At 44.2% G+C, this 27,759-nt stretch overlaps 1 protein-coding gene across 5 annotated transcripts; it reads left to right on the top strand.

The window, feature by feature from the left end:
* Nucleotides 1-27,215, top strand: ZNF667 (zinc finger protein 667). Of its 5 annotated transcripts, XM_060084327.1 has the most exons (8): nt 1-135; nt 1,152-1,490; nt 7,640-7,821; nt 7,927-8,089; nt 13,355-13,446; nt 15,074-15,302; nt 16,599-16,691; nt 24,376-27,215. In XM_060084327.1, the coding sequence occupies exons 5-8, from the start codon at nt 13,414-13,416 to the stop codon at nt 25,953-25,955; spliced, it is 1,935 nt and encodes a 644-aa protein (XP_059940310.1). In that variant the 5' UTR covers nt 1-135; nt 1,152-1,490; nt 7,640-7,821; nt 7,927-8,089; nt 13,355-13,413; the 3' UTR covers nt 25,956-27,215. The 5 variants fall into 5 exon arrangements, with proteins under 5 accessions (XP_059940310.1, XP_059940311.1, XP_059940313.1 ...); XM_060084328.1 differs by lacking the exon at nt 7,640-7,821 and having other exon boundaries at nt 7,930-8,089; XM_060084330.1 differs by lacking the exon at nt 7,640-7,821 and having other exon boundaries at nt 15,176-15,302.
* The last annotated feature ends 544 nt before the right edge of the window (nt 27,216-27,759 follow it).

The following is a 27,759-nucleotide window of genomic DNA, read 5'->3' as shown; positions in this document are numbered from 1 at the left end:
GGAGACTGAGTTCAATCACTAACGGCCAATGATTTAAGCAATCGTGCCTAAGTAATGAAGCCTCCACAAAAACTCAAAAGAACGGAGTTCAGAGAGCTTCCGGGTTGGTGAACACATGGACACACTGGAAGAGCGGTAAGCATGGAAGCCCGTGCCCCTTCCCGCACGTATCTTGCCCTGTGTATCTCTTCCATCTTTCCATTCCCGAGTTATATCCTTTTATAAAAATTGGTGGGTGATCTAGTAAAGTAAGTAAAGTAAGTAAATTAAGTAAAGTAAGTGAACATTTTCTCTGAGTTTTGTGAGCTGCTCTAGCAAACTAATCAAACCCAAGGAGGTGGGGGGGCAGTCATTGGAACCTCCGATCTATAGAGGGTCAGTCAGAGCACAGGTGATACCTGGACTTGTGACTGGCACCTATGGGGGGTGGGGGCATCTTGGGGACCCAGCCTTTAATTAACCTATGGGAATCTGCCTCTATCACCAGCTAGACAGTGTCAGAGTTGAGTTGAATTGTTAGGACTCCCAGCTGCTTTCAGAAAATTGCTTGATGGTGGGGGGTAAAAAATCCACACACCGGAATTGAAATCAGTTATACATACACACACACCTCTAAAAACGCAAAACTGGATCACTACACACACACACACACACACACACACACTGGTTTCCCATACGCTCATACACAACCACAAAAAGTGGGCCACACGCATACTTGTACAAACGCACACTTCCAGAAGTGGTAGCTTCTACACACACTCACTATCTGCGGGTCCACAGACAACTACGCAGCCACAAAAAATGGGATCTACAGAGTCGGTATTTTAAGCTTTGTGGGCCAATTTCTGTGGCAACTGCTCAGCTCTGCATTGCGCAAAAACATCCATACATGGCACATTGAGGTGCACGAGCACACACATTCAAAATGAATTTACGCACACACGTACACAACCACAAAAACTGGGTTTCTCACACACGCAAAACACAAGGGTACACAACCACAAAAATCCGGTCACACGCGTTCACAAAGGTTCATCCTCACACATACACACAACACAACCTGGGCCTCACACATACATGCACAATGACCACCCGAGACCCGCACGCCCAGACCTCAGGGGCGGGCTCACACCTCCCGTTTTCTCTCACAGACTCGCGGTCACCTCACGCACCGCCACAGGAGGTCGCTCGCGTCCCCGCCCGCCCGACGCGCAGCCGCGTCACTACACGGGGCGGAAACGGGCCGCAGGGCCTCCTGGGAGATGTAGTCTGGGGCCTGGAAAGGCGCCGCGCAAAGGACTCTGGGGCTGTTCGTTCAGAGAAGGCGCAAGCGGTATCCCACCCCTGGCCTGGAGAAACATCCCTTCGCCCCTCTCCTGGGTCCATTCGTGTCCGGGCCGGACAGATCGGAGCCAGCGCGGGCCGGGATCCCTCAACCTCACGATTCGGGCGTGGCCGTCCTGAACGGCGCCACGTCCCGGAGGCTTCTGGTAAGTGCAGCCTGAGTTCGCAGTGCGCATTCGCGAGCGCGTGCGTTACAGTCCGCGGGTGATCCTGGCTCCTCAAACCCCTCTGAGCTCCAGGGGCAAAGGGGAGGGTGTTGGGGCTAGAAGCCCCCGGACGGGAACGTGTACGTGTGGATGCTGGGGAGGCTGGGTTTGGTTGAAGGGATCAAGGAAGGGTCTCAGCACCTGAAAACATTACGTGATTTTATAAGGACAGCAACAAGTGGGGCCCTAGGAAGCGCTAGGCGGCCCTTGCGCGTGCACGCGGCGCAGCGTGTTCTGAGGGCTGGTGTAGGGGCAGGGCCTCGGGCGGGCACGAGAGCGGCGATGCCCCCAAGAGCGGCTCCGAGTGCGCGAGCGCGCCTGCGTACGCCGGCGTGTGAGGGGGCGGGGCCTCAGGTCTGTGCCTGTGGAAAGGTCCTGGGAGAGGTGAGTAAGCGCCTGCGCACCGCGTGGGTTTATTTAGGGGCGGGGCCTCGCGCTCTCTGGAACGCCTGGGGGCGGGGCCTCGGCTCGCCGACGTGTCTCGCGCGTGAGGGGGCGGGGCCAGCCAGTGCCGACCGAGGGCCGCGGAGGGGAGTGCGCAGGCGCGGGGAGCGCGGGGAGCGCGCCGTGCCTGCGCAGCTGCTGGGGCGGGCGCCGCCGGGACGCGACCCTGGAGGACAGGGTGAGTGTGGCTGTGGGTGTGCGCCCACGGCTGCCTGGAATTTTCCGCCCGTGACCGCCTGTGGGGTTTTGTCTGGTTGTGTGGTGACGGAGTGTGAGGTGAGGGAGTGTGTTTGAAGCGTGTGGTGGCGTCGCTGTGTTGTGAGAGGAGAGCAGGTTGTGGCGTTTCTGCGTTTGTCTGTGACGGAGCCAGCCGTGTGGTGACGGGGACGTGCCTCAGGACCATGTTCGTATTTCACCGCAAGGTCTGTGGTGTTTATGTGAGGAAGAGGTGACTGCGCCTGTGGGAGGGGGCCGGGAGTGGGTATGTAAGTGTGGCTGTGAGAATTTGTGTTGTTGAAGCGCGTTCGTGTGTGTGTGTGTGTGTGTGACCGACTGATGTAGGTGGCCGTTTATCGCCGTCTGAAGTGGCTGCGTGATTTGACCGGGTGGCTGTATGATTGTGCTTCAGTGGCTTTGCGGTTGTGAGTGTGTAGCAGTGTGCGACTGCGCTGTCGAGGTGTATGTCTCCCTGTAAGCGTGGAAGGAGGATCCCTGTGGGGAGGATTCTGAGCGGCTTTACGGGCGTGCAGGCTCCTGGCAAGGAAGTATGTGTGCGGTTGTGGGAGGCTTTCCTTCTCGGTAAAACAGGATAACAACACCCGCGTCAGTTTTGGGAAAATTATATAAATGGGGTAACGTAGTGAAATACCCCGTGCCGAGCTTGGCAGTCACCACGCCCTGTGTAGGTGCTGGGTGTTTGTTGGAGTGCTGGTGGTCGTTTTTCGTTGTCCCCGTGCAGAGGTAGGAGCGCGGTGGTGAACGCTGGAGAAATTTGCATCTCTGAACTTGAGATTGAGCAGTCCTTCTCAGAGCTGCGGATCTGACCTCTTCTAGCTGAGAGGCGGTGCCCCAGTAGCCCAGCTGCTCCTTGTTGTCTGTTATTGCATTAGTGCGTTTGAAGGGAGGGCAGTGTCTGCCTGGTCTCTGGGACCTGAGGCTGCGTATGGTTGTGTGTCTGCTTCCTAACCAGTGTAGCTTGGGGGACTCTGGGACTTCTGGTTCCATCACTCAGTAGTTGTGTGACTTTGGGAGAGGTCACTTAAATTGCTGACCCTCAGTTTCACCTGCAAAATGGGGATAATAATAGTACCAATCTTAGGCCTGCGGTGAGCATTAAGTAGAACAGTGCCTGACACAAGTAAGCAAGGAATAAATGCTAATTGCTTTATTATTACCTAATAACCCCAAGGATTCCACACCCAGAGAATAAAATCCACAGGAAGAAAAGCAAGAAGTGAAGCCTCAGAAAAAGTTGCGGGTTAAGAGATAAAGTAACCCTAAAGGCTAAATTGAGCTTAGGTTCAGAATTTTCTAGTCGGGGTCCTAGGAGGGCACGAACAGAGGGTCTTCCTATATGGAGATATCCCTAGGGAGCCTGTGGAGTCAAGACCCAAGCACTCAGAGTTAATTTCTTTCATTCTGAGAAGCCCACTGGTCAAGACCCAGTGGCAGGGACTGAGGAGGAGTATCTCCTGATAACACAGCGATCTGGAGACATCTCCGTGTCTAGACCAGGGCTTCTCAGCCTTGGCACTTTGTTTTTTTTTTTAAATAAATTTATTTATTATTTATTGATTGATTATTTTTGGCTGCGTTGGGTTGGGTCTTTGTTGCTGTGCGTGGACTTTCTCTAGTTGCGGCAAGCTGGGGCTTCTGTTTGTTGCGGTGCGTGGGCTTCTCATTGAGGTGGTTTCTCTTGTTGCGGAGCACGGGCTCTAGGCGCGCGGGCTTTCAGTAGTTGTGGCTCACGGGCTTCAGTAGTTGTGGCTTGCGGGCTCTAGAGCGCAGGCTCAGTAGTTGTAGGCGCACAGGCTTAGTTGCTCTGCGGTGTGTGGGACCTTCCCGGATCAGGGCTCGAACCCGTGTTCCCTACATTGGCAGGTGGATTCTTAACCACTGCGCCACCAGGGAAGCCCCAGCCTTGGCACTTTGGATGCTTTGGGGCAGATACTTCAGAGACGGGGGAGAGCTGTCCTATATATTGTCGGATGTTTAGAATTATTCCTGTTCTCTTCCCCCCAGATGCCAGTAGCATACCCCTGCTGCCCCAATTTTAACAAGCAGAAGTGTCTCCAGACACAGCCTGGTATCCCCCGGAGAACAAAATCACCCCAGTTGAGAACCACTGGTGTACAGGACTATGATGAGGGCACACCATGAACATTTTCGGGGCGTGAGGGTGGGGAGGAGAGCAAGGGGGATGGATGAGAGAGGTGATAAAGGGATAATGTTTCTGAGATGAGAAGAAAGGGTGTCCAAAGCCTGCAACCTGGGTAGGCTCTGAGAGGCACTCATTCATTCAGCAGTCAGATGCCTGCCATGGGCCAAGCACCTTGCTAGTCAGGATGGACTAGGTTTCTACTCATTGGAGCTTGCATTTAGTAGAGAGATAAAATTAAATTTATAACAGGTGGCAGTAATTATATTGAAAAGGAAAGCAGGTGAAAGGATTACAGGGTGACACTGGGTGCTGTTTTCAGTGTCGACACCCAGGCTTCCCATGGGCATCTCAGTCAACTCCAAAGCCAAGAATGGCCACCATCAATGACTCCTTGGAATCCTTTGATCAGGGAATCTAAGGGTTTGGCTTTGAGCTTATCAAAGACTTTTCTCCTCCCCAGTGCTGAGGTCTGGACTCTTACCAAGGAGAGGTCATATCTCCAGCCCGCGACTGAGGCTTGGAGACTGGGGCAGTAGCTCTAAACTGTGGCCTTGCGTATAATTTAGAAATCTTAAAAGATAAAAATCAGACATGCCTGGACTCCATCCCCAGAGATTCCAACTTAATGGTTCTGGCATGGGGCCCAGCCATCAGTAGTTATTAAAAAGCTCCCAAGAGATTCCTGTGTACAAACAGGGTTGAGAGCTGCAGCTGTGAGAGTTTGTGGGCTCCTCTGGGGGGGCTTCTCAGAATGAAAGAAATTAATTCTGAGTGCTTTCAATATCTTATCAAAGGCAGTCCCTACAGCTGCACTTCCCTGCAATAGGGACATTCCTAGCCCCATCCTACAAGTGAGGAAATCAGATCTTTTCCCGTGCCAGCAGAGCAAGGGCAGGTCTGACATTCAGATGCAAAGCTTATATTTTCTGCTATAGCTGGGCTTGGGTCTTTGGAGAAAGTACCTTTCTATATCCCCGGCCTCTGGGGCTGGCAGGTTCAGGATAGAGGTGATCTTAAAATACTAGATAGGTGGTATAGCAAAAACAAACTCTGGCTGAACGGAAGCAGTGTGTGGGTGCATTAATGGCTGGCTTTCAGGTATGTCAGGACCCACCCCCAACTCAACAGCCAGCACAGGCCCCCAGGATCACAGGGGTACTGTGCCCCGAGGGGAGGCATGGGCACTGTCCAGTAACTCTTTTTATTTTAATTAATTTATTATTATTATCATTTTTGGCTGCATTGGGTCTTCATTGCTGCACGCGGGCTTTCTCTAGCTGTGGCGATCGGGGGCCACTCTTCCTTGTGGTGCACGGGCCCCTCATCACTGTGGCCTCTCCTGTTGCGGAGCACCGGGCTCCAGGCGTGAGGACCTCAGCAGCTGCAGCAGCGGGCTCTAGAGCGCAGGCTCAGCAGTTGTGGCACACGGGCCCAGTTGCTCCATGGCATGTGGGATCCTCCCGGACCAGGGCTCGAACCCGTGTCCCCTGCACTGGCAGGCGGATTCCTAACCATTGTGCCACCAGGGAAGTCTCGCCAGTAACTCTTTAAGCTTGTTTTCATCCAGGTTCTAGCCATCCTTACCTTAGGAGCAGGAATTTAGCTTTGTGGTAAATTGCAAAGCCCCTTCCCACCCTAAGGTCTGGGACTTGGAAGAGAGGCCAGGTTTACAGCGCTGCCCTGAGGTGGTGTAGGATCCAGCCTCTTTATTTGTGGTGGTGATGATGTTTTGAAAAGGTAATGATATATATGATACAGAACGCCAAAGCGTAGATAGATAGGGAAAAGTGAGTTTTGAGTTTCCAAGCCTAGTGACCCAGTTCCCTTCTTCAGGGACAATCGCTGCTACCAGCTTCTTTATTTCCCTTCCAGAACTTGTCTGTTCCTTTTCAAACTCATGTATTCGTATCCTGTATTTTGTTTTTTCTAAGTACTTTCTCTATACCTTATTCTCCTCATTATACCATATCTTGGAGATCATTTCACACAGTACATGTAGAGCAGGTTTCTCAACCTCAGTACAGTCGACATTTTGGGCCAGATTGTCCTTTGCTTTGGGTGCTGTCCTGTGCATTATAGGACGTTTAGAAGTATCCCTGGCCTCGACCCATTAGATCCCAGGAGCACCCCCCACCCCCAAGTTGGGACAACCACAGATGTTCCAGACATTGCAAGTGTCCCCCAGGGGCAAAATTGCCCCCAGTAAAGGACCTCTGAGGTAGTGCTGCCTTGTTCCTTTTAAGAACTACACGGTGTCCCATATGTGCGTGTAACATTCACTGATTTTATTATTGATGGGCAGTTGTTTCCAATCTCTTGATAGGAGTAGTAATTGTAATAGGGAAGAACCTTTGTGTTCTTTTTTTTTTTTTTCTTTGGCTGCACTGCGAGGCATGTGGGATCTTAGTTCCCCCGACCAGGGGTCGAACCTGTGCCCCTTGCAGTGGACGTGCAGAGTCCTAACCACTGGACTGCCAGGGAAGTCCCAGAACCTTTGTATTCTATTACAAGTTAATCACTAAAGGGAGGTTGCCTATAAGCTTGAATTACACATAATGGGGTTCTCTGGGAAACCCTGCCTCCCAGGTAATGAGCATTAAGCTAAAATACCTTTGTTTAGCCCATAGGAAACATCCTGACCAAACCCACCTGTGAATGACTGCAGGAAGGAAGAAATGAACACATCCCCTCTGAAATGTTTGACTTTTTTCCCTTCCTTATAGTATAAAAAAATCTTGAATCCTAACTCAGGAAAGATGATTCTTTGGGACATGAGTCATCATCATCTCTGTCACTGTTCCTTGCCCCAACAACTCGTCTCTCGATTTACTGGCCTGTCGTAGGGCGAACACTATGAGATTGGACTCAGTAACATAATGATAATAAAAAAACTAACATTCTGTTTAGCACTGGCACTGCTCTAAGTGTGTTACATGTTTTCATTCATTTAATTTTCACAACAGCCCTGTGGAGTCATCATTGTTGTTTACCTCATTTGACTGTTGAGGAAGCTCAGGCCCAAAGAGGACAGGGAGCCTGTCTGAGGTCACACAGGTAGGGGGTGGCAGAGTTGGAAGCTGAACCCAGACAGCCTGGCCCCAGAGGGATGTCCTTCGCTGTAGGACTGTACTGCGTCTTCCTACAAACCCTGGCATTGTACACACATACGAGGACGTCTGAAGACACATACCAGAAATGAGGTTACTGGGTTAAAGGGTATGTGCACCTTCAGTCTTAAAGATATTGTTAATTTCTCTCCAACCAGCACTGTGTGAGAATTCTTACTTCGGCCCTCTTAGTGTCAGGCTTCCTTGGTGATGCGTGGTGTATACTGAATTAAAAAGGAAAAGGAAGGCAAGAAATAACCGTGTGCCTATTCCTGAAGATCTCTCATGTAAACTTTTAACAGCGAAGGGTGAAGCAGGTTTTGTTTACCCCATTGCACAGGTGAGCAAACAGGCTTTGTGTGGCTCTCCCACAGCCAATAATTGGCAGAAGCAAGGTTTGAATCCAAAATTATCTAATATCAAACTGCTGTTCTTTCCTCCCCAGCAGTGCTGAGTTCTTGGAGAAAATTATTTTGTGGACAAGAATCGTGCTCCTTCAACTTGGGGTGTGTGCCAAGGGCAAACAGCCATGAGAAACCACAGGATGGATGCGTTGCCACTTCCTGGAGCAATCCATTTTACTTGAGGAATCAGAAGGGAAGAATCCGGTAAATGATTTAAAACATGATTTTATATGAACACAGACTCAGATTTATCATGATGTAGGATGCAAAAGTTATATGGATGTTTCAGAACAAAACAGAAGATTTCAAGAGTTTTATGTTATGGGGCAGCTGCATTGGGGTATTCTCAGGCCACAGGGCTAGCCATTAACCCTCCTCTACCGTGCAGGGACATTAGTCAGAAGTTCTCAGACGCCACGTGTCAGTGAAGTGCTGGAGCTGGCCTGCCCCGCCTCACATGAACCCGTTGTGCACACCTCTCCCCAGTTCCATGTTCAGTGACATCAGTTTGATATATTACAGTGGGCCCTGGTGGGAGTATGTACACCATGGAAATGGCAGACACTGCAAATTACCCAGCACATCACTGTCCCAAGGTTGAATACAGAGAGAATTCAGGCATCCAGGATTCTTTGTCGCTATTTTCTACACATGGGAAGCCTTGCTTAGCACAGTCAGAGAATTGAAGGCCAGGCCACTCAGTTTGTCACTGAGCCCCAACTCCTCAACCTTAATGTGGTCTGCTCCAAAGCTCCCCAAGTGCTGTGGCACTCTGATATAGCAAAGGTGAATATCTCGTAACTGTGGTGCCACATTGACACCTCCTGAACCCTGCCAGAGAAGACAGTGGGAGTATTTGCCATGTAGACCCTTATCCTGCTCCAAGAGGGCAGACTGTGCTGCATGTGGATGGGGCTTAAACCCAGGCTTCATCACTTAAAGCTCTGAGATAGGGCTTCCCTGGTGGCGCAGTGGTTGGGGGTCCACCTGCCGATGCAGGGGACACGGGTTTGTGCCCCGGTCCGGGAGGATCCCGCATACTGCGGGGCGGCTGGGCCCGTGAACCATGGCCGCTGGGTCTGCGCGTCCCAGGCCTGTGCTCCGCGGCGGGAGAGGCCGCGGCAGTGAGAGGCCCGTGTACCGCCAAAAAAAAATAAATAAATAAAGCTCTGAGACATTGGGCAGGTCTTCTTCCCTCTTTCATCCTCAAAATGGAAACTGGAACCCATGTGGTCAGTTTGCTCTAAAGGTGAAATCATATAATGCATATAAATATCCAGTACAGCTCTCAGTCTCATACTTACTATTTTTTTTAATTTTTAAATTTTTATTGGGGTATAGTTGATTTACAATGTTGTGATGGTTTCAGGTGTACAGTAAGGTGAATCAGTTATACATACACATATATCCACTCTTTTTCAGATTCTTTTCCCATATAGGTCATTACAGAGTATTGAGTAGAGTTTCCTGTGCGGCACAGTAAGTCCTTATTATCTCATACTTATTATTAACTGGGAGGCATTGTTGTCACCAGGGGTTGAGCACATTTAGCATGCACACACCTGAGGGCTTCCCCAGAGCACGTGAACAGAAGGACAGTAGACTGTTCAGAACAGAAGACTCACAGCCCACAGCACTGGCCACATGCCACACTAATAACAACGATAATGATAAATACAGCTGCCACGATAATTGTCTTGTCTGCTCCTCACAGCAGCAGCCCTTCACCTTCCTTTTGCAGGCATAAAAGATCAAGGTAAAGACCCAGTAAGGTTCAGTGTCTTGCCCAAGGTCACACAGCTACACACAGGAATGTTGGTCAACTCACAGTGTGCAGTGTAGAACAGGAGGTGAAGGCAGAGGTGGGTGTAGTAACAATAGAATTAGTTTCCCACGTAATGAAGTGGCACCTACTGCATGTTCAAGAGGCCCCTACCCCAGCTAAGGGGGCCAGGGGGGGCTCTGTGAAGAAGTGATGGTAAAGAGAGTATTTACTACTGGGCCATTTAGTCATTCAGGTAGCGAATAGTTAGCCAGCCCCTTCCACGTGCCAGCTCCTGGGCACGTGGGGCTTATGCTCAAGTGGGTGGGACAGACTGTAAGCACCAGAAGCAGATCACAGTGTGTGTGTGTTAGCAAGGAGAACTGTGGAGGAAAGAGAAGTCAGAACTGGAAAGGGAGAGGTGGGGGGTGATGGACAGGAGGTCAGAGGTGGGTGGCAGTAATAAACAGAAAGGTGAGGGTGAGCCTCACAGAGAAGGTGAGGTTAGAACAAAGGTTGAAGGGAATGAGGAACTGAGACGGGGAAAGAGCATTGCAGGCGGGGTCCTGAGGCAGGACTGGGGCAGCTCGTACAGGGATTGGCAAGGAGGCCAGTGTGAGGAAGGGGAGAATTGCAAGACCTGAATTCATAGCTCATGGGAGGGAAAATAAGGCCAGATATTACACATAGACTCTTACCTAATCCTCACGACAACTCCAGAAGTAGTTCTGTGTTGTCCCCGTTTAACAGGGGAGGAAACTGGCACAGAGAGGCTAAGTAATTTGCCCAAGGTAACACAGCTAATAAAAATAGTCATCAAGCCCAGGTGGTCCAACTTCAAAGTGAGGTGTTTAACACACACCAGGCCACCCAGCCCTTCCCTGTAACCCAGGTGAAGACAGGGCAGGGCTCCAAGCTCCTTCTGGACCTGTGAGTCTGAGTTAGGCAGGGCTGGTGTCCCACGGCTCCTTTCTGCCCTGTTGGAGTGACCGCATAGGCTAACCTCAGTGATCTCCAACCAGCCCCTTTCATCTGGCCTTAGCGCATCCCTGAGATTCCTCTGAATTATGCATTTTTTTAGCACCAGGTCATTGACAGAAGAGAAGAAAAGCCCACTTATAGGGCACATGAATGGGAAGGAACAAATGGAAGGGTCACTGTATTTGTTTCCCATTGCTTTGGTGACAAATTACCACCAACTTAGTGACTTCCAACAACACACCTTCATTCTCCTACGGTTCTGAAGGTCAGATGTCTGAAATGGTTTAGGCAGGGCCATGTTCATTCTGGAGGCTTCTAGATGCCACCTGCATTCCCTTGCTGCATCTTCAAAACTGGTGGCACAGTGTATCCAGACCTTTTTCTCTCTGACTCTGCTTCCATCATCTTCTCTGTCTCTGACCTCCTGCCTCCCTCTCGTAAGGGCCTTGTGACCACATTGAGCCCACCTGGATAATCCAGGATCATCTCCCCACCTCAGCATCCTTCATTTCATCATATCTGCGAAGTCCCCATTTTGGCCTTTTTTAGACCCTGCCCTTTTCCAAAGACAAGAGGGCTTGGAATGACTGCTGTTAGAACTGTTCTCTGTGCTGTGGTTTCAACATAAAATGGTTGCACTCCACCCCACTTTCAGCATGCCAGGAAGCATTCTGGACTGGTTACTAAGTCAGGCAATAATTTTTATTGAGCACTGCTCTGCACAGGGCATGGTCCCAGACACAGGAGGAGAGAGTGAACAAAACAGTTAAGGTGTCTGCTCTCATGGAGCCCAAGTCACATGGGGGAGATGGTACCTGCATAAACAAGCCATTTTCAGGAAGCCGGGGGTACTGCACAGAAAATGGAGCAGTAGAATGGCGTAGACTCTGTAGTATGAAGCAGTGCTGTCCTGTAGAAACATAATGCAAGGCAGAATTTTAAATTTTCCAGAAGCCATATTGAAAACGGTAAACAAATTAATTATTAAAGTTAATTTTAATAATACATTTTGTTTAACTCAATACAGTATATCTGAAATATTACCATTTTAATTCATAATCAATATAAATAATTACCAGTGAGATTTTTTTACATTCTTTTTTTCTTTTTTAACTGAGTCTTTAAAGTCAGGTGTGTCTTCTACATGTATAGTGCGCCTCAATCCAGACACTTAATTGATCTGTATTTAAATTTTATAAAATTTACCATTGGAAAAGTAGATTCACGCACCCAAGTTGTTCCAAACATACTTAAAAGTTTTACAGTAACTGAATTAAGGATCAATTCTTAATTTTAGATTAATAATAAATTTTAATTCAGTGATTTTAGTATTTATCATTAATTATGGTTTTAATAATAAACGAATTGAAGTAAACAGTTTCTTATTTCCAGAACTCCATGTCTCACGTGGCTGCTGGCATGTGTTGGGCAGCACAGGTATAGAGTGACTCGGGGTGATAGAGGGCCTCCTGTGGAGGTGATACTTGACATCTCGCCTCTTCCTCTCCCACTAATGCAGACCACTGAGATTACCCTTCTAGATTTCTGCATACCTATCTAATGAGTCCCTTCTCCAGCTGTTGCTTCCCCCTCGCCTCTCCCCCACCACACACACCCAGTTTATTTGACACACAGCCACCAAGAAAAATTTTGTTAAATGTTAGGTCAGCCACATCATTCCTCTGCTCAGCCACCAACCCCCCGTGATGCTTTATCATGCTTAGGATGAATTCCAAACTGCTCCCTACCCCTTCATGATCTGGCCCCAGACACCTCCTAGTCCACCACTCCCCGTCTCGCTCACTCTGCTTCAGCTCACCCGCCTTCGCACTTCCCTTCACATGCCAAGCATGTGCCTGCCTCAGGGCCCTTGCACCTGTTTACCTCTACCCAGAATGCCCTTCTCCCAGTGCCCAGGTGGCTCACACTGCATTCACACCTCGGCTCAATGTTGCCTCCTCTGAGAGGCCTTTCCCTGCCACCCCCTCACTCCATCCCCTGCTTGGGTCCTTTTTTTCCTGCATAGCAGTGATCTCAGCTAACACTGTGTTCTTTTTCTTTCTTTCTTTTTTTTTAACACTGTGTTCTATATGGACTTGTCTTCCCTGCTGGAATGTAAGGTACTTGGGAGCCAGTACCTCTCTGCTGTAACTCTGCTCTCTCCCCAGCACCGGGGACAGTGCCTGGCACCTGGTGAGCACTCCACAATTCCTTGTCAAATGAAAGAACAGGTGTCTTCCTGTCTCATTTGCCTTCTGATCTGGGGCCTCCTGTGATCTTTTTTTTTTTTTTAAATTTATTTATTTATTATTATTATTTTGCGGTACGCGGGCCTCTCACTGTTGTGCCCTCTCCTGTTGCGGAGCACAGGCTCCGGACGCGCAGGCTCAGCGGCCATGGCTCACGGGCCTAGCCACTCCACGGCATGTGGGATCTTCCCAGACCGGGGCACGAACCTGCGTCCCCTGCATCGGCAGGCGGACTCTCAACCACTGCACCACCAGGGAAGCCCCCTCCTGTGATCTTAAGAACAGATAGTGTTGGCTGTGGTCCCTCCCTGGTCCTGAGAAGGGGCAGGAATGCTTCAGAAGATGTTGTGACCTCCTGCAATGTGCATGTCTGTGCACGTGTGTGTGACCAGGGTGTGGGGCCAGCGGATTCTTATCCTAGAGACCCTGGGACCACCCAGAAGCCCCAGTTGACTCATGACTTCTCTTCTCTCCCAGCCCCACCTTCTCAGCACTCTGCCCCTCTCCAAATTGAAACCCTCAAGGGGGAGGAAAGGATGCCTGCTGCACGCGGGAAATCCAAGTCCAAGGTAAGTAGTGGTTCCTCATCCTTTGGGAAAGTTCCATCTTGTAAGAAACCATTTGCTTTCCTTCGATGGGAACATCCTACCCCACAGGGACCCAACCGAGACATAGTCCCTGGTTTCCTTCCATCACCACCACCGGGTGTAGGAGCGTGAGAAGGGCTCCAGTGACTCAGGTAGCCACTCAGCGGCCCCCCTCTCCTTTTTTCTCAATGTGCACATGACCGTTCACCTATTCATTCAGCATCTCCAGGGTCTCTGCCTATGCTGGGAGGAATACTCTCCCCAGAGAGAAGACCAGAGCCGCCATGATTTCTTGAGGTGGACATGAGTGCCCAGGTGGGACCTGCTGGGGCAGAGGAGGATTGGATGCTATGCTCCAGAGTTAATCTCTTTTTTTTTGCATTACACGGGCCTCTCACTGTTGTGGACTCTCCCGTTGCGGAGCACAGGCTCTGGAAGCGCAGGCCCAGTGGCCATGGCTCACGGGACCAGCCGCTCTGTGGCATGTGGGATCTTCCCGGACCGGGGCACGAACCCGTGTCCCCTGCATCGGCAGGCAGACTCTCAACCACTGCGCCACCAGGGAAGCCCCAGAGTTAATCTCTTGATGTTGCTTTGTTTTTACGTGTACACTCCATTTTTACAAGGAGGACATCTCTCTAAGAGACTCTTCATAACCCTGTATTCAGGTTGAGTTAGTTGGAGCCAGGCCAGTGAGTCAACCTCCTGAAATAAGCATGTTTCAAGACTCTAGAGGATGAAGTGATTTTCTACAATAAGCCTCTTCAGTGCAGTTTCTCATAATAGACACTTTTGCCCTCTAAGTTATGTGTATTCATTCCCTATTGCCACAAACTTGGCCATTCAAAACAGCACACATTTACTACACAGTTCGTGGGCTGGAGTTCAGACACAGCTTGGCTTAGCTGGATCCTCTGCTTTGGGTCTCACAAGGGTGAAATCAAGGTGTCAGCAGCTGTGGTCTCATCTGAAGCTCAGGGTCCTCTTCTGAACTTATCAGTTATTGGCAAAATTAGTTCCCCCTCCTGCTTTTCATGTGGCTCCCTTCATCCCATCTTCATACCAGCAACAACAGGTCACATCCCATTCATCCTTCACATCTCCCAGACTTCCCTTTCTGCTCTCCTCTTCCACCAGCTGGAGAAAATTCTTCGCTCTTTGGGGCTCCTGTGATGACATCGGGTCCACCTGGATAATCCAGGCTACTCTCCCTATTTTAAGGTCAACTGATTAGTAACCTTGATTACATCTGCAAATAAACTTTTGCCATGTATAACGCAGCCACATGTGGTTAGGGACATGAATCAGCAGCCAGACTGCCCAAATTGAACCCCAGCTCCTTCATTTATAAGCTATTAGATCTTCAGTGAGTCACCTCACGTCTCTGGGCCTCAGTTTCCTCATCTGTAATGTTGCTGTGGTCCCCAGTCACTGGCTAACATGAGCCAGTACATGCAGAGTGCTTAGAAAAATGCCTTGTCTTTGTCAGTGCCCTGTAAATCCAAGTTGATACGCTTTTTATGCAACAAAATCTTTATCATGTTGCATTGTGTTTTGTTTAATGCACCTGCCCCTTTTGATCTCAGAACTGCAAATGTTTCCTTAATAGAATCCTGGCACCATGTATCTCCCGTGTTTGGAAGTCCAACGTTTTCTCAGCCATGTGGAAGCACAAGCCCACGGTGAAAGGACATGTGATTTTCCATTTCAGGCACCAGTCACATTTGGGGATTTGGCCATCTACTTCTCCCAGGAGGAGTGGGAATGGCTGAGCCCCATTCAGAAGGATCTGTATGAAGATGTCATGTTGGAAAACTACCGGAACTTGGTTTCTCTCGGTAAGGCTCTCCTGCTCCCATAATCCACAGCTGGCCCATCGTGGGACGTGAATCAATCAGTCTAGTCAAGAAAACAGAAGCCACTCCAGTTTTTTGTTGTTGTTTTAATGGCTTTATTTAGGTATAATTTACATATTATACAATTCACCCATTTGCAGTATGCAATTCAGTGATTTTTAAAATGTATTTACAGAGTTGTGCATCCATTACCCTAGTTAATTTTAGAACATTTTCATTATCCCCAAAGGAAAGCCTATACCCATCATCAATCACTTTTTATTTCCCCCTGCCCACTAATCCCCCCAGATTAGGCAAACACGAATCCACTTTCTGTCTCTATGAATTTGCCTATTGGCATTCCATAAACATGAATTCAAACATGTTGTCCTTTGTGTCTGGCTTCGTTCACTTAAGGTAATATTTTTGATGTTCATCTACATGGTAGTGTGTATCAATACCTCATTCCTTTTTATGGCAAAATAATATTCCATATTTTGTTTATCCATTCACCAGTTGGTGGGCATTTGGCTTGTTTCCACTGTATGGCTGTTACGAATATGCTGCTGTGAATGTTCACATAACAAATTTTTGTGTGGATGCATATTTTCATTTCTCTTGGGTATATACCTAGGAGTGGTATATGCTGGTCATATGGTAACTATATATGTAACCTTTTGAGGACACCTGGGTTGTTTCTGAGAAAAAATTTAAAGTATTGACTTAACAGGTACTATTAAAAGGTGAATATTAGACACAGATGGTAACTGCAGGACACAGCCACCATCCTAGGGCTGGGAGGACAGAGGGAAGAGTTTAGAGTTTTTAGGACTTTGAGGAAGAGACTCAGACTTCTGAAGGAGAGGGGTGCACTGCTTGGTTTATCCTCCTGAGGGGGCAAGATGAGGCTAGTTCTGGAAGTGCAGGGAAAAAAAGAAAAGCATAAATTGAAACCACCAGTACCCCTATTGGTGGATGCTGACACGGAGCACCTGGCATAGAAGTGTTGATTACAGCAGACCAGAGAACAGTGGGCTTGGGAGCAGAAAGGCAATAGCTGAATAACCAGCCTCAGTAGTTTCTGGTCCAACTTTTCATGAAAATAGTTGGCTTTGTAGAGTTAGAAATGAATAACTGCTGGCTATGACTGAACTTTCATCCTTCTTATTCTCCACCTATCCTTTACATGCTCCATGCTCCTCTTGCACTAATAAACCCCATTTTTGTTGATACACAGCTTGGCTCTAACAGCTGTGGTGCCCACATCATGCTCAGTTCCAGTGTTTTTCCTGTGTGCAGGACTTTCCTTTCGGAGGCCAAATGTGATCACCTTATTGGAAAAAGGGAAAGCACCCTGGATGGTGGAGCCAGTGAAAAGACGCCGGGGCTTGGGTGAGTGACAGAGAACCAAGGCTTAGAAGCTGGCATTCTGTGTAAGGGTGCCCTCCATCATGAGAGGGCAACATCTTTAAGATAATAGTTGAGAGCCAGTTTCTCCACCTCAGAGACCCCAGGCTTGTGCAGAAAACGCAAGCCTCTTCAGTATGAGCCTCAAGAGGGAGAATAACCAACATTTAACAAGCTCCTTATTAGGTACTCTTTTAAGCACAGGTCCCTCCCAACAACCCTATAAGGTAGGTACTATTATTATTCCTATTTTATAGATGAGGAAACTGAGGGCCAGAGAGGTTCAGTGACTTGCCCAAGGTCACCCAGTTAGGAAGTGGCAGCAGAATTGGAGTTTGAACCCTGGCTTCCGGTCCCAGAAGCTTAGCTTTTAACAGCCGCATCCCCACCTATCCAGTCCCCTGCCTTGGCTTTCATATTTCCCTTCAGAGAAAGTGTTCTGATTTCTCTAATGATAGCATTTCAAATGATCAAACTTGTATCATTTTCTTCAATCCTTAAAAAAAAAAAAAAAAAAATCTTTTCCATAACTTTATTTTGACTGCTTTTCAAGAACTCATTCCCTTTTCTCATAGATTCCTCTTTGGTTGGTCAAGTTACGGGTTTTAAAATTTTTTTTGTGGTTTTTTTTTGGTTTGTTTTTATAGATTTATGAGTTTATTTTTTTGGTAAAAAGCACATAACATTAAATTTACCATCTTAACCATTTTTAAATGTACTGTTAAGTACTTTCACATTGTTGACCAAGAGTTATCTAGAACTTTAACTTGCAATACTGAAACTCTGTACCCACTAAATACTAGTTCTTCCCACCTCTCCATTCAGCCCTTGGTATGATTTTGACTATTATGGATACTTCATATGAATGGAATCATGCAGTATTTGACTTTTTGTGACTGGCTTTTTTCTGCTTAGCATAATGTCATCAAGGTTTCATCCATGTTGTAGTATGTGACAGGGTTTTCTTCTTTTTAAGGCTATATAATACTCCATTGTATGTATATACCACATTTTCTTTATCCATTCATCTGTCAATAGACACTTGGGTTGCTTCCCCTCTTAGCTATTGTGAATCATGCTGCAGTGAACATGGGAGTACAGATATCTCTTCAAGATCCTGATTTCAATTCCTTTGGGTATGTACCCAGAGGTAAGATTGCTGGATCATATGGTAGTTATGTTTTTAATTTTCTGAGTAACCTCCATACCATTTTCCACAGTGGCTGCACAATTTTTCATTTCCACCAACAGTACACAGGGATTCCAACTTCTGCTCATGCTCACTAGCAGTTGTTATTTTTGTTTTTGTTTTTTTAAATATTTATTTATTTATTTATTTGGTTGTGCTGGGTCTTAGTTGTGGCACACGGGATCTTCGTTGCCGTTTGTGGGATCTTCGTTGCAGCACGCGGGTCTTATTGTGGCATGTGGGTTCTTTTTAGTTGCGGCATGTGGGTTCTTTAGTTGCGGCATGCAGGCTCTTAGTTAAGGCATGTGGGATCTAGTTCCCTGACCAGGGATTGAATCGGGCCCCCCTGCACTGGGAGCCTGGTGTCTTAACCACTGGACTACCAGGGAAGTCCTCTGGGTTTTTTTTATAGTGGCCATCATTATAGTGTGAGGTGATGTTGTGGGTTCAATTTGCATTTCCCTAATGACTAGTGATGTTGAGGATCTTTTTATGTGTTTATTGGCCATTTGTCTGTCTTGGAGAAATGTCTGTTCAAGTCCTTTGCCCATTTTTTAACAGGGTTATTTGTCCTTTGTTTTTATTTATTTATTTTTTTTAAAATTAATTAATTTATTTATTTTTGCTGTGTTGGGTCTTCGTTTCCACGCGAGGGCTCTCCCTAGCTGCGGCAAGCGGGGGCCACTCTTCATCGCGGTGCGTGGGCCTCTCACTATTGCAGCCTCTCTTGTTGCGGAGCACAGGCTCCAAAGGCGCAGGCTCAGTAGTTGTGGCTCACGGGCCTAGTTGCTCCGCGGCATGTGGGATCCTCCCAGCCCAGGACTCGAACCCGTGTCCCCTGCATTAGCAGGCAGATTCTCAACCACTGCACCACCAGGGAAGCCCCTGTCCTTTGTTTTTAAATTGTAGGAGTTCTTTATATATTTTGCACTTTAATCCCTTATCAGATATATGATTTACAATACCCATAGGTTGCCTTTTCCCTGTTGTTTTCTTTGACATGCAAAAGTTTAAGTTTGATGTAGTCTCATTTGTCTGTCTTTTCATTTTGTAGCATGTGCTTTTGATGCCATATCTAAGAAATCAGTGCCAAATCCAATGTCCTGAAGCTTTTCCCCTATGTTTTCTTCTAGGAGTTTAATAGTTTTAGGTCTTACACTTAGGTCTTTAATCTATTTTGAGTTAATTTTTGTATATGGTGTATGGTAGGGGTCCAAGTTCATTCTTTTGCATGTAGATACCCAGTTTTCCCAACACCATTTGTGGAAGAAACTGTTCTTTCCCCATTGTATAGTCTTGGCACCCTTGTTGAAAATCATTTGACCAGATTTGCAGGAGTTTATGTCTGGGCTCTCTGTTCTCTTCCTTTGGTCTACATATCTATCTCTATGGTACTACCACACCATCTTAATTATCAGGAAGTCTGAGCCCTCCTACTTCATTCCTCTCTCGCAAGATTATTTTGGCTCTTCAGGGTCCCTTGAGATTCCATATGAATGTTAGGACTTTTTTCTATTTCTGCAAAAAAATGTTATTGAGATTTTGATAGGGATTGCATTGAATCTGTAGATAACTTTGAGTGGTAGGGACAGTCTTACAATATTAAGTCTTCCAATCCACAAGCACAGGATGTCTTTCCATTTATTTGTATCTTTTGATTTCTTTTAGCAATATTTGTAGCTTTTGGTGTTCAAGTCTTTCATCTCTTTAGTTAAACTTGTTCCTAAATATTTTATCCTTTTTGATGCTATAATAAATAGGATTGTTTTCTCAGTTTCCTTTACGGAGTGGTCATGGTTAGTGTATAGAAACACAACTGATTTTCGGGTGTTGATTTTGTATCCTGCCACTTTACTGAATTCATTGATTGGTTCAAATAGTTTTTGGTGTGGAATTATGGTAGTTCCTTCTATTCCTATTTTTTTGAGTGTTTTTATCATGTTAAATTTTGTCAAAAGCTTTTTCTGCATCAGTTGAGATGATCATGTGGTTTTTGTCCTTTAATTTGTTAATGTGATAGACTACCTTTATTTTCCCATATTGAACTATCCTTGCATTCCAGGTATAAATCCCACTGGCTCGTGTGTATGATCCTTTTAATGTGCTGTTGAATCTGGTTTGCTAGTATTTTGTTTAGGATTTTTGCATCAGTATTTATCCAGCGATATTGGTCTGTAGTTTTACTTTGTTGTGATGTCTCTGGTTTTGGCATTAAGGTAATGATGGCCTTATACAATGAGTTAGTAAGTATTCCCTCTGCTTCTGTCCTCTGAAAGAGATTATGGAGAACTGGAATGATTTTTTCCTTAAATGTTTGGTAGGATTCACTAGTGAACACATAATGGGCCTGGTACTTTCTGTTTTTGAAGTTTATTAATTACTGATTCAGTTTTTTAAATAGACATATGCCTATTCATATCATCTTTTTCTTGTGTGAGTTTTGGCAAATTATGTCTTTTAAGGAATTGATCAGTTTCATCTAGATTATCAGATTTGTGGGCATAGAATTGTTCAGTTTTCTTTTATTATATTTTTAATTTCCATGAAATATGTGGTGATGTCCCCTCTTTGATTTCTGATATTAATTTGTGTCTTCTCTCTCTCTCTTAGTCTATCTAGACACTTACCAATTTTACTCATTTTTAAAGAACCATCTTTTTCTTTCATTGTATTTCTCTATTGATTTCCTGTTTTCATTTTCAATGATTTGCTCTAATTCTTATTTTTCTGCTTACTTTGGATTTAATTTGCTCTTTTTCTAGTTTCCTAAGGGGGAAACTTAGATTTTTGACTTTAGGTTTTTGTTCTTTTCTATTATATGCATCCAGTGCTATAAATTTCCCTCTAAGCACTACTTTCAGTGCATCCCACACATTTTGATAAGTTGTGTTTCCATTTTCATTTAGTTCAAAGTATTTTAAAATTTCTCTTTTGACCCATGTGTTATTTAGAAGTGTGCTGAATAATCTCCATGTATTTGGGGATTTTCGAGTCATCTTTTTGTTAGTGATTTCCAGTTTAATTCCATTGTGGTTTGAGAGCAGACACTATGATTTCTATTCTTTTAAACTTGTTAAGGTGCGTTTTATGGCCCAGAATATGGTCTGTCTTGGTGCATGGTCCATGTGAGCTTAAGAATGTTAATTCTGCTGTTGGATGAAATACTCTATAGGTGTCAATTATATCCAGTTGAATGATGGTGTGGTTGAGTTCCATTATGTCCTTACTGATTTTCTGCCTTCTGGATATGTCCATTTATGAGAAGAGGGTGTTGAAGTCTTCAACTATGATAGTGGATTCATCTATTTCTCCTTGTGGTTCTATCAGTTTTTGTCTCATGTAGTTTGATGCTCTGTTGTTAGGTATATACATGTTAAGAATTGTTACGTCTTCCTGAAGAATTGACCCTTTTATCATTATGTAATACCCCTCTTTATCCATGATAACTTTCCATGTTTTTAAGCCTGCTCTATCTAGAATTAATATAGCTACTTCTATTGTCTTTCGATAAGTGTCAGCATGGTCTACTTTTCTCCATTCATTTACTCTTAATCCATATGTGTCTTCATATCTAAAGTGGGTTTCTTATAGACATCATACAGGTGGGTCATGTTTTTTATGCACCCTGAAAAATCTCTTTTAATTGATGCATTTAGACCATTGACATTTAAAGTGATTATTGATGTAGTTGAATTTATATCTACCATTTTGTTACTGTTTTCTATTTGTTACCTTTATTTTTTGTTCCTGTTTTTGTCTTCCACTCTTTTCTGGCTTTTGTGATTTTAAATGAACATTTCATATGATTCCATTTTCTATCCGTAGCATACTTTCTTTTTTTATACTTTTTTTTTTTTTTTTTTTTTTTACTTTTTAAACTCTTTTTAGTGGTTGCCCTAGAGCTTACAATACACATTTACAGTTAATCCATGTCCACTTTTAAATAACACTGTACCACTTTGTGGATAGCATGAGTACCTTATAATAAGATAGTGCTAACTCCTTCCTCCCATCCCCTCTATCATTGCTGTCATTTACTTCACTTATATATATAAGTATACATTAGCACACACACACATAAGATAAATACATAAGCATATGTAATCTTATTTTGAATAAACTGTTATCTGTTAGACTAATCAAAAATAATAAAAGGGTTTTTTTTTTTTGCCTTCATTTATTCCTTCTTCAGTGCTCTTCCTTTCTCTATGTAGATCCAAGTTTCTGACTTACATTATTTTCCTTCTCTCCAAAGGACCTCTTTAACATTTCTTGCAAGGCACATGTACTGGCAACAAGTTCTCACAATACTTGTTTATATGAGAAAGTCTTTCTCTTTCACTTTTGCAGGAAAATTTCACAAGGTACAGAATACTACTGGATTGGTGGGGTTTTTTCCTCAGTAATTTAAATATTTCATGCCACTCTCTTCTTGCTTGCATGGTTTCTGAGAAGTTGAATGTAAATCTAATCTTTGTTCCTCTGTAGGTGGGATCTTTTTTACCTCTGGCTTCTTTCAGGATTTTTTTCTTTGATGCTCTGCAGTTTAAAAATGATATGCCTAAAAAAAAAAAATGATATGCCTAGGTATAGGTTTCCTAACATTTAATCCTGTTTCGTGTTCCTTGAGCAGCTTAGATATGTAATTTAGTGTCTGACATTAATTTGGGGGAAGTTTTCAGTCATTATTCTTTTTTCTCTTTCTTCTCCTCTGGTATTTCTATTACAGATATGTTATTTCTTTTGTAATTGTCCCAGTCTTTGGATATTTTGTTCTGTTGTTTCAGCCTTTGTTCTCTTTGCTTTCCAGGTTTTACCTGGATTTTATTGATAAATTGATTTTATTGATAAATTCTTCAACTTACAGAATCTTTCCTCAGCTGTGTTGAATCTACCAAAAAGCCCATCAAAGGCATTCTTCATTTCTGCTACAGTGTTTTTGATCTCTTAACATTTCATTTTGTTTCTTCCTTAGGATTTCCATCTTTCTGCTTACATTGCCCATCTCTTCTAATATACTCTGTACTTTATCCACTAGAGCCCTTAGCATATTAAACATACTTGTTTAAAATTTCTGACCTGATAAGTCAAACATCCCTGCCATATTTGAATCTGGTTTTGATGCTTGCTTTGTCTGTTCAAGTTGTGTTTTTTGCCTTTTGGTATGTCTTCTAATTTTTTCTTGATAGCCAGCCATGATACACCATTTAAAAGGAACTGCTCTAAATAGGCCTTTAGTGATGTGATGGTGAGGTGGGGGAGGGGAGAAGTCTTTAGTCCTATGATTAGGTTTTCAGTCTTTTAGTGAGAATTCTCTGGACTGTGAACATCACAAGTGATTCTGTTTTTCCCTCCCACGTTAGGTAGGACAAGCTGGCTAGAGCCAGGTGGAGTTGGATATTTTCCTTCCCCAGGTCAATTAAGCTCTGATAATACCTCAGCCTGCTAGGCTCTGGTTACCTACCTAGTGTCCCCTGAGGGCAGGCCTTGTTAAGAGGAACGGACTGATCTGGCATATTTCAAAATGATTCCTTTTCCCCACCCCCTGGAGGCAGCCCAAGAGAATTTTTCTCCTATATTTAAGGTGAGAATCTGATCAAACTCCTAAAGGTAAATCTCGCCATATTGTGTGGGCTGCTTTAACTAGGTCCCCCTGGAGTTTTTAACTCTCAGAGTTGTTGGCACTGAGCCTCCAACAATTCATTAATTATAATTCAGGTTTTCCTGCCCCAGCACAGGTTCCCTTGGTGGTTGTGCTTGTGAGTCTCTGCTCCAGTAAGCTTCGGTTTGTCTCTCCAGTCTTGGAGGAAGTGGTTCGCCCTGTGCCCTCCCCTCTATAATGGATCTAAGAAGAGCTGTAGGACAAAATGGTGACTTGCAAACTTTTACATGAGGAGCCAGAAACCAGAAGTCCAGTTTGGTTTTTTTTAAGATTCGATTTTAAGAATACACTTTTAAAATTTACAACTTTATTGAGCCACATACTGTAAAATTCATCCATATTAAGTGTGTAATTCAGTAGTTTTTGCTAAAGTTACCAAGTTGTGCCACCATCGCCATAAAACAGTTTTAGAACAGTTTTGTCACCTCAGTAAGATCCCTCGTGCCCATTTACAGATAATCCCCATTTCCACCTTCAGCCACAGGCAACCAGTAATTTACCTTCTGTCTGTATTTTACCTTCTGCCTTTTCTGGACATTTCCTATAATAAAACTACATTCATCTGCTGAACAATGTATGGAGTTTAATGTGGTATATGGTATACATTTATTCTCTAAATAAAACCTTTATTTATTCATTTCCAATTGCGCTTCCCTGAATTTCAGTTATTAAATGTTTCTATAAAGCCCTTACTGTGTTAAAACCATAATAAGACACTAAAAAGTTATTCTGATTATCATCGTTATTATGATAATGATTGCAAATAGCTTTATTTTTCTAGCACAGGAAAACAAATTGAATTTCTTGATGTCTTTCAGACTTAGGGTCTAAATGTGAGACCAAGAAGTTATCTCCATATCAGTGCAACAAATCTGGGCAAAGCATCTATCAGAAAGCAGTTTCTGCACCACAAAAAGTTCCCACAGGAAAGAGAGGCTGCAAGAAAAATTCAGTCCTAATAAAACCCAAGAAAGTGCATTCAAAGAAGAAATCTCTAAAATGTAACGACTGTGGGAAATTCTTTAGTCAAAGCTTATCTCTTAAACTTCATCAGAACTCTCATACTGGAGAGAAGCCTTATGAATGCAGCAATTGTAGAAAAGCTTTCAGACAGATCTCATCCCTTATTCTTCATCAGAAAATTCACAATGGAAGGAAAAGCTATGAATGTGATAAATGTGGGGAAAGCTTCATTCAAAGAACAACCCTTATTTTACATGGGAGAAGTCATGATGAAAAGGAAATCTTTGACTGTGGGAAGGCCTTGAGTCAATGCCAATCTCTGAGTATACATCAGAAAATCCACCTTGTCCAAAATGTCTACCAGTGCAGAAAATGTGAAAAAGCCTTCATTCGAATGTCATCTTTTTTACTTCATAAGAAAATTCACAATGGAAAGAAAATACATAAATGCAATGAATGTGGGAGAGGCTTCAGTAAGAAATCAGTCCTTGTTCTACATAAAAAAATTCATACTGGAGAGAAAACCCATGAAAGTGAGAAGGCCTTAAATCAGAGTTTACAGCAGAGAAGTCACCATATAGAGAATCCTTATAAATGCAGAAAATGTGGGAAATCCTTTAATAGGATTTCATCCATTATGCTTCATCAGAGAATTCACGCTTCAAAGAAACCCTACAAATGTGATAAATGTGAGAAGATCTTCATGCGGCTTTCAACCCTTACTCTGCATGTAAGAATTCATAATAGAGAAAAACTGTACAGATGTAATAAATGTGAGAAGGTCTGCAACCGGCATTCATCCCTTATTCAACATCAGAAAATTCATACAAAGAAAAAGAAACTGTTTGAATGTAAGGAATGTGGGAAGATGTTTTCTGGAATTGCCAACCTTAAAATACATCAAAACATTCATTCTGAAGAGAAACCTTTCAAATGCAATAAATGTAGTAAAGTTTTTGGCCGCCAGTCATTTCTTATTGAACATCAGAGAATCCATACTGGAGAAAAACCCTATCAGTGTGAGGAATGTGGGAAAGCCTTCAGTCACCGAATATCTCTTACTCGACATAAGAGAATTCATACTGAAGATAGACCCTATGAATGTGATCAGTGTGGGAAGGCCTTCAGTCAGAGTGCACACCTCGCCCAACATGAAAGAATTCACACTGGAGAGAAACCATATACATGCAAAACGTGTGGGAAGGCCTTTAGCCAACGCACATCCCTTATTCTACATGAAAGAAGTCATACTGGAGAGAAACCCTATGAATGTAACGAATGTGGGAAGGCATTTAGCAGTGGCTCAGATCTTATTCGGCATCAGAGAAGTCATTCTTCAGAGAAACCCTATGAGTGTAGTAAATGTGGGAAGGCATATAGTCGGAGCTCATCCTTGATTCGACATCAGAATACACATTCTGAGGAAAAGGCTTAAGATTGTTTTAAATATGTAAAAGCTAAGAGGGAGGCTAGCAAAGTAGCAGAGACACAGGCATGGGAAAATGCATTTGTCTGTAACATAAATTGTGTAAAAATGGGACAGTTTGATGATGTGTCCCACTTTGAAACCCAAAGAGCAAAAGTCATTGGTGATTTTGACCTGAGTATTTGAAATCAACTGAGGCAGTGACTTTATCATAGGTCTTTGTTTCAAAATAGCAAGCTCAGATGATAGGATCAGTCATTTTTAATGAAGAGCATTCTTCATTTGATAAAAATAACTGGTACTTTATTTCCAATGTAATTTTAAAGCTATTTCATTGGTTATGTACAACAAAGTGAATTGTAAATCCATTTTTCTGGATGGAGCTGTGAGCCTGATTTAAGGTCACATGAAGAAAGAGTTTGAGTTTGTCCCTTAGAACTAGAAGTATCACACAGAAGGGATTTCCTCATAAACCAGGGTGCCATTTTCAGCTGGCAGAAACTTCTGGTTGAGAATAAAGAAGATTGAGTAAAGATAGCACTCACAATTGTGTGGAGCAATAGAGTCATTACCATACTGTCTCTATGGATATGAAGACGTATGATCTTAATGGTGTGAAAAATCTAACAAGCCTGGGACAAGCTAATGAAAAAAAAAACAGGATGTATTGAAGAATGAGGAACTTCAGAACAAGGAGAAATCATTTGTTACTGTTTTGTTTGAAAACGAATTTATATTTATATGAGTAACATTGGTATTTTCCTGTGAAAACACTGGTGTACAACAAGTGATTGGTGGAGAATGGGATGTCATGGTCTGAATGTGTCCTCCCAAAATTCGTTTGTTAAAACCCTAACCCCCAATGTGATTGTATTTGGAATTGAGGCCTTTGGGAGATAATAAGGGTTAGATGAGGCCATGAGGGTGGGGCCCTCATAATAGGATTAGTGTTTTTAAAGAAGAGACACCAGAGACCTCTGCCATGTGACGACACAGCAAGAAGGTGGCTATCTGCAAGCCGAGAAACTAGCCCTCACCAGTATCCAACCTTGTGGCATCCTGATCTCAGACTTTCAGCCTCCAAAACTGTGAGAAATAAATTTTGTTTACATCACCCAGTCTATGGTATTTTGTTATGGCAACCTAAACTGACTAATACATGGGAAAAACCCTGCATTTATGTGCCAGGCTCTTTCATGTCAGCTGTTCACCATATATATAATAGTTTTCAGTGCTTCTTTCCAGTTTGTGCAAAATGTGTAAGAAATAAAATCAGAATTCTTTTTTGGAATTGGGTTATATACAGTTGGACTCTTCTGTGTGCGTTTTTCTATTGCAAAAGCTACTTTTGAAAGCACCTATATCTAAGACAACTTTGTGAAATGTTTGACCTCATGGATTAGTGCCCTCTAACTTTGACCACAGCTGAGAAGACAACAACTGGATTTGTGAAGGGAGCATGCATGTAGGATAATAGAACAATTTTCCATTTAAACTTGTCATATCAGTCTGCAAGATCAGCATAAAAAATCAACACTTGAAGCAAATGGATGAGCAAACAGCATAGAGAAGGCTCATGGAGGGGCATGTCTTTTCTCCCTATCCTTCTATACACACACCCCTCTACTTTGTTAAGTCCTCTGTCAATCTGCCATAGAGGTTGGTTCCAAATCAATGGTCACAAACCTAATATGTACTAATAAGACACTATTCTTGTCTGCAGGCATTTACAGTTTAGGGAATACAAGATATTTAAATATGGAAGCATATAAGGTACACAGGTAATATAGAGGATGATGAACTCCATGGTGAT

Source organism: Mesoplodon densirostris, chromosome 19, assembly GCF_025265405.1.
Source record: "Mesoplodon densirostris isolate mMesDen1 chromosome 19, mMesDen1 primary haplotype, whole genome shotgun sequence".
Classification (NCBI taxonomy): Eukaryota; Metazoa; Chordata; class Mammalia; order Artiodactyla; family Ziphiidae; genus Mesoplodon; species Mesoplodon densirostris.
Note: the sequence above shows the minus strand (reverse complement) of the source record. Positions and strands in the feature narration are given on the sequence as shown.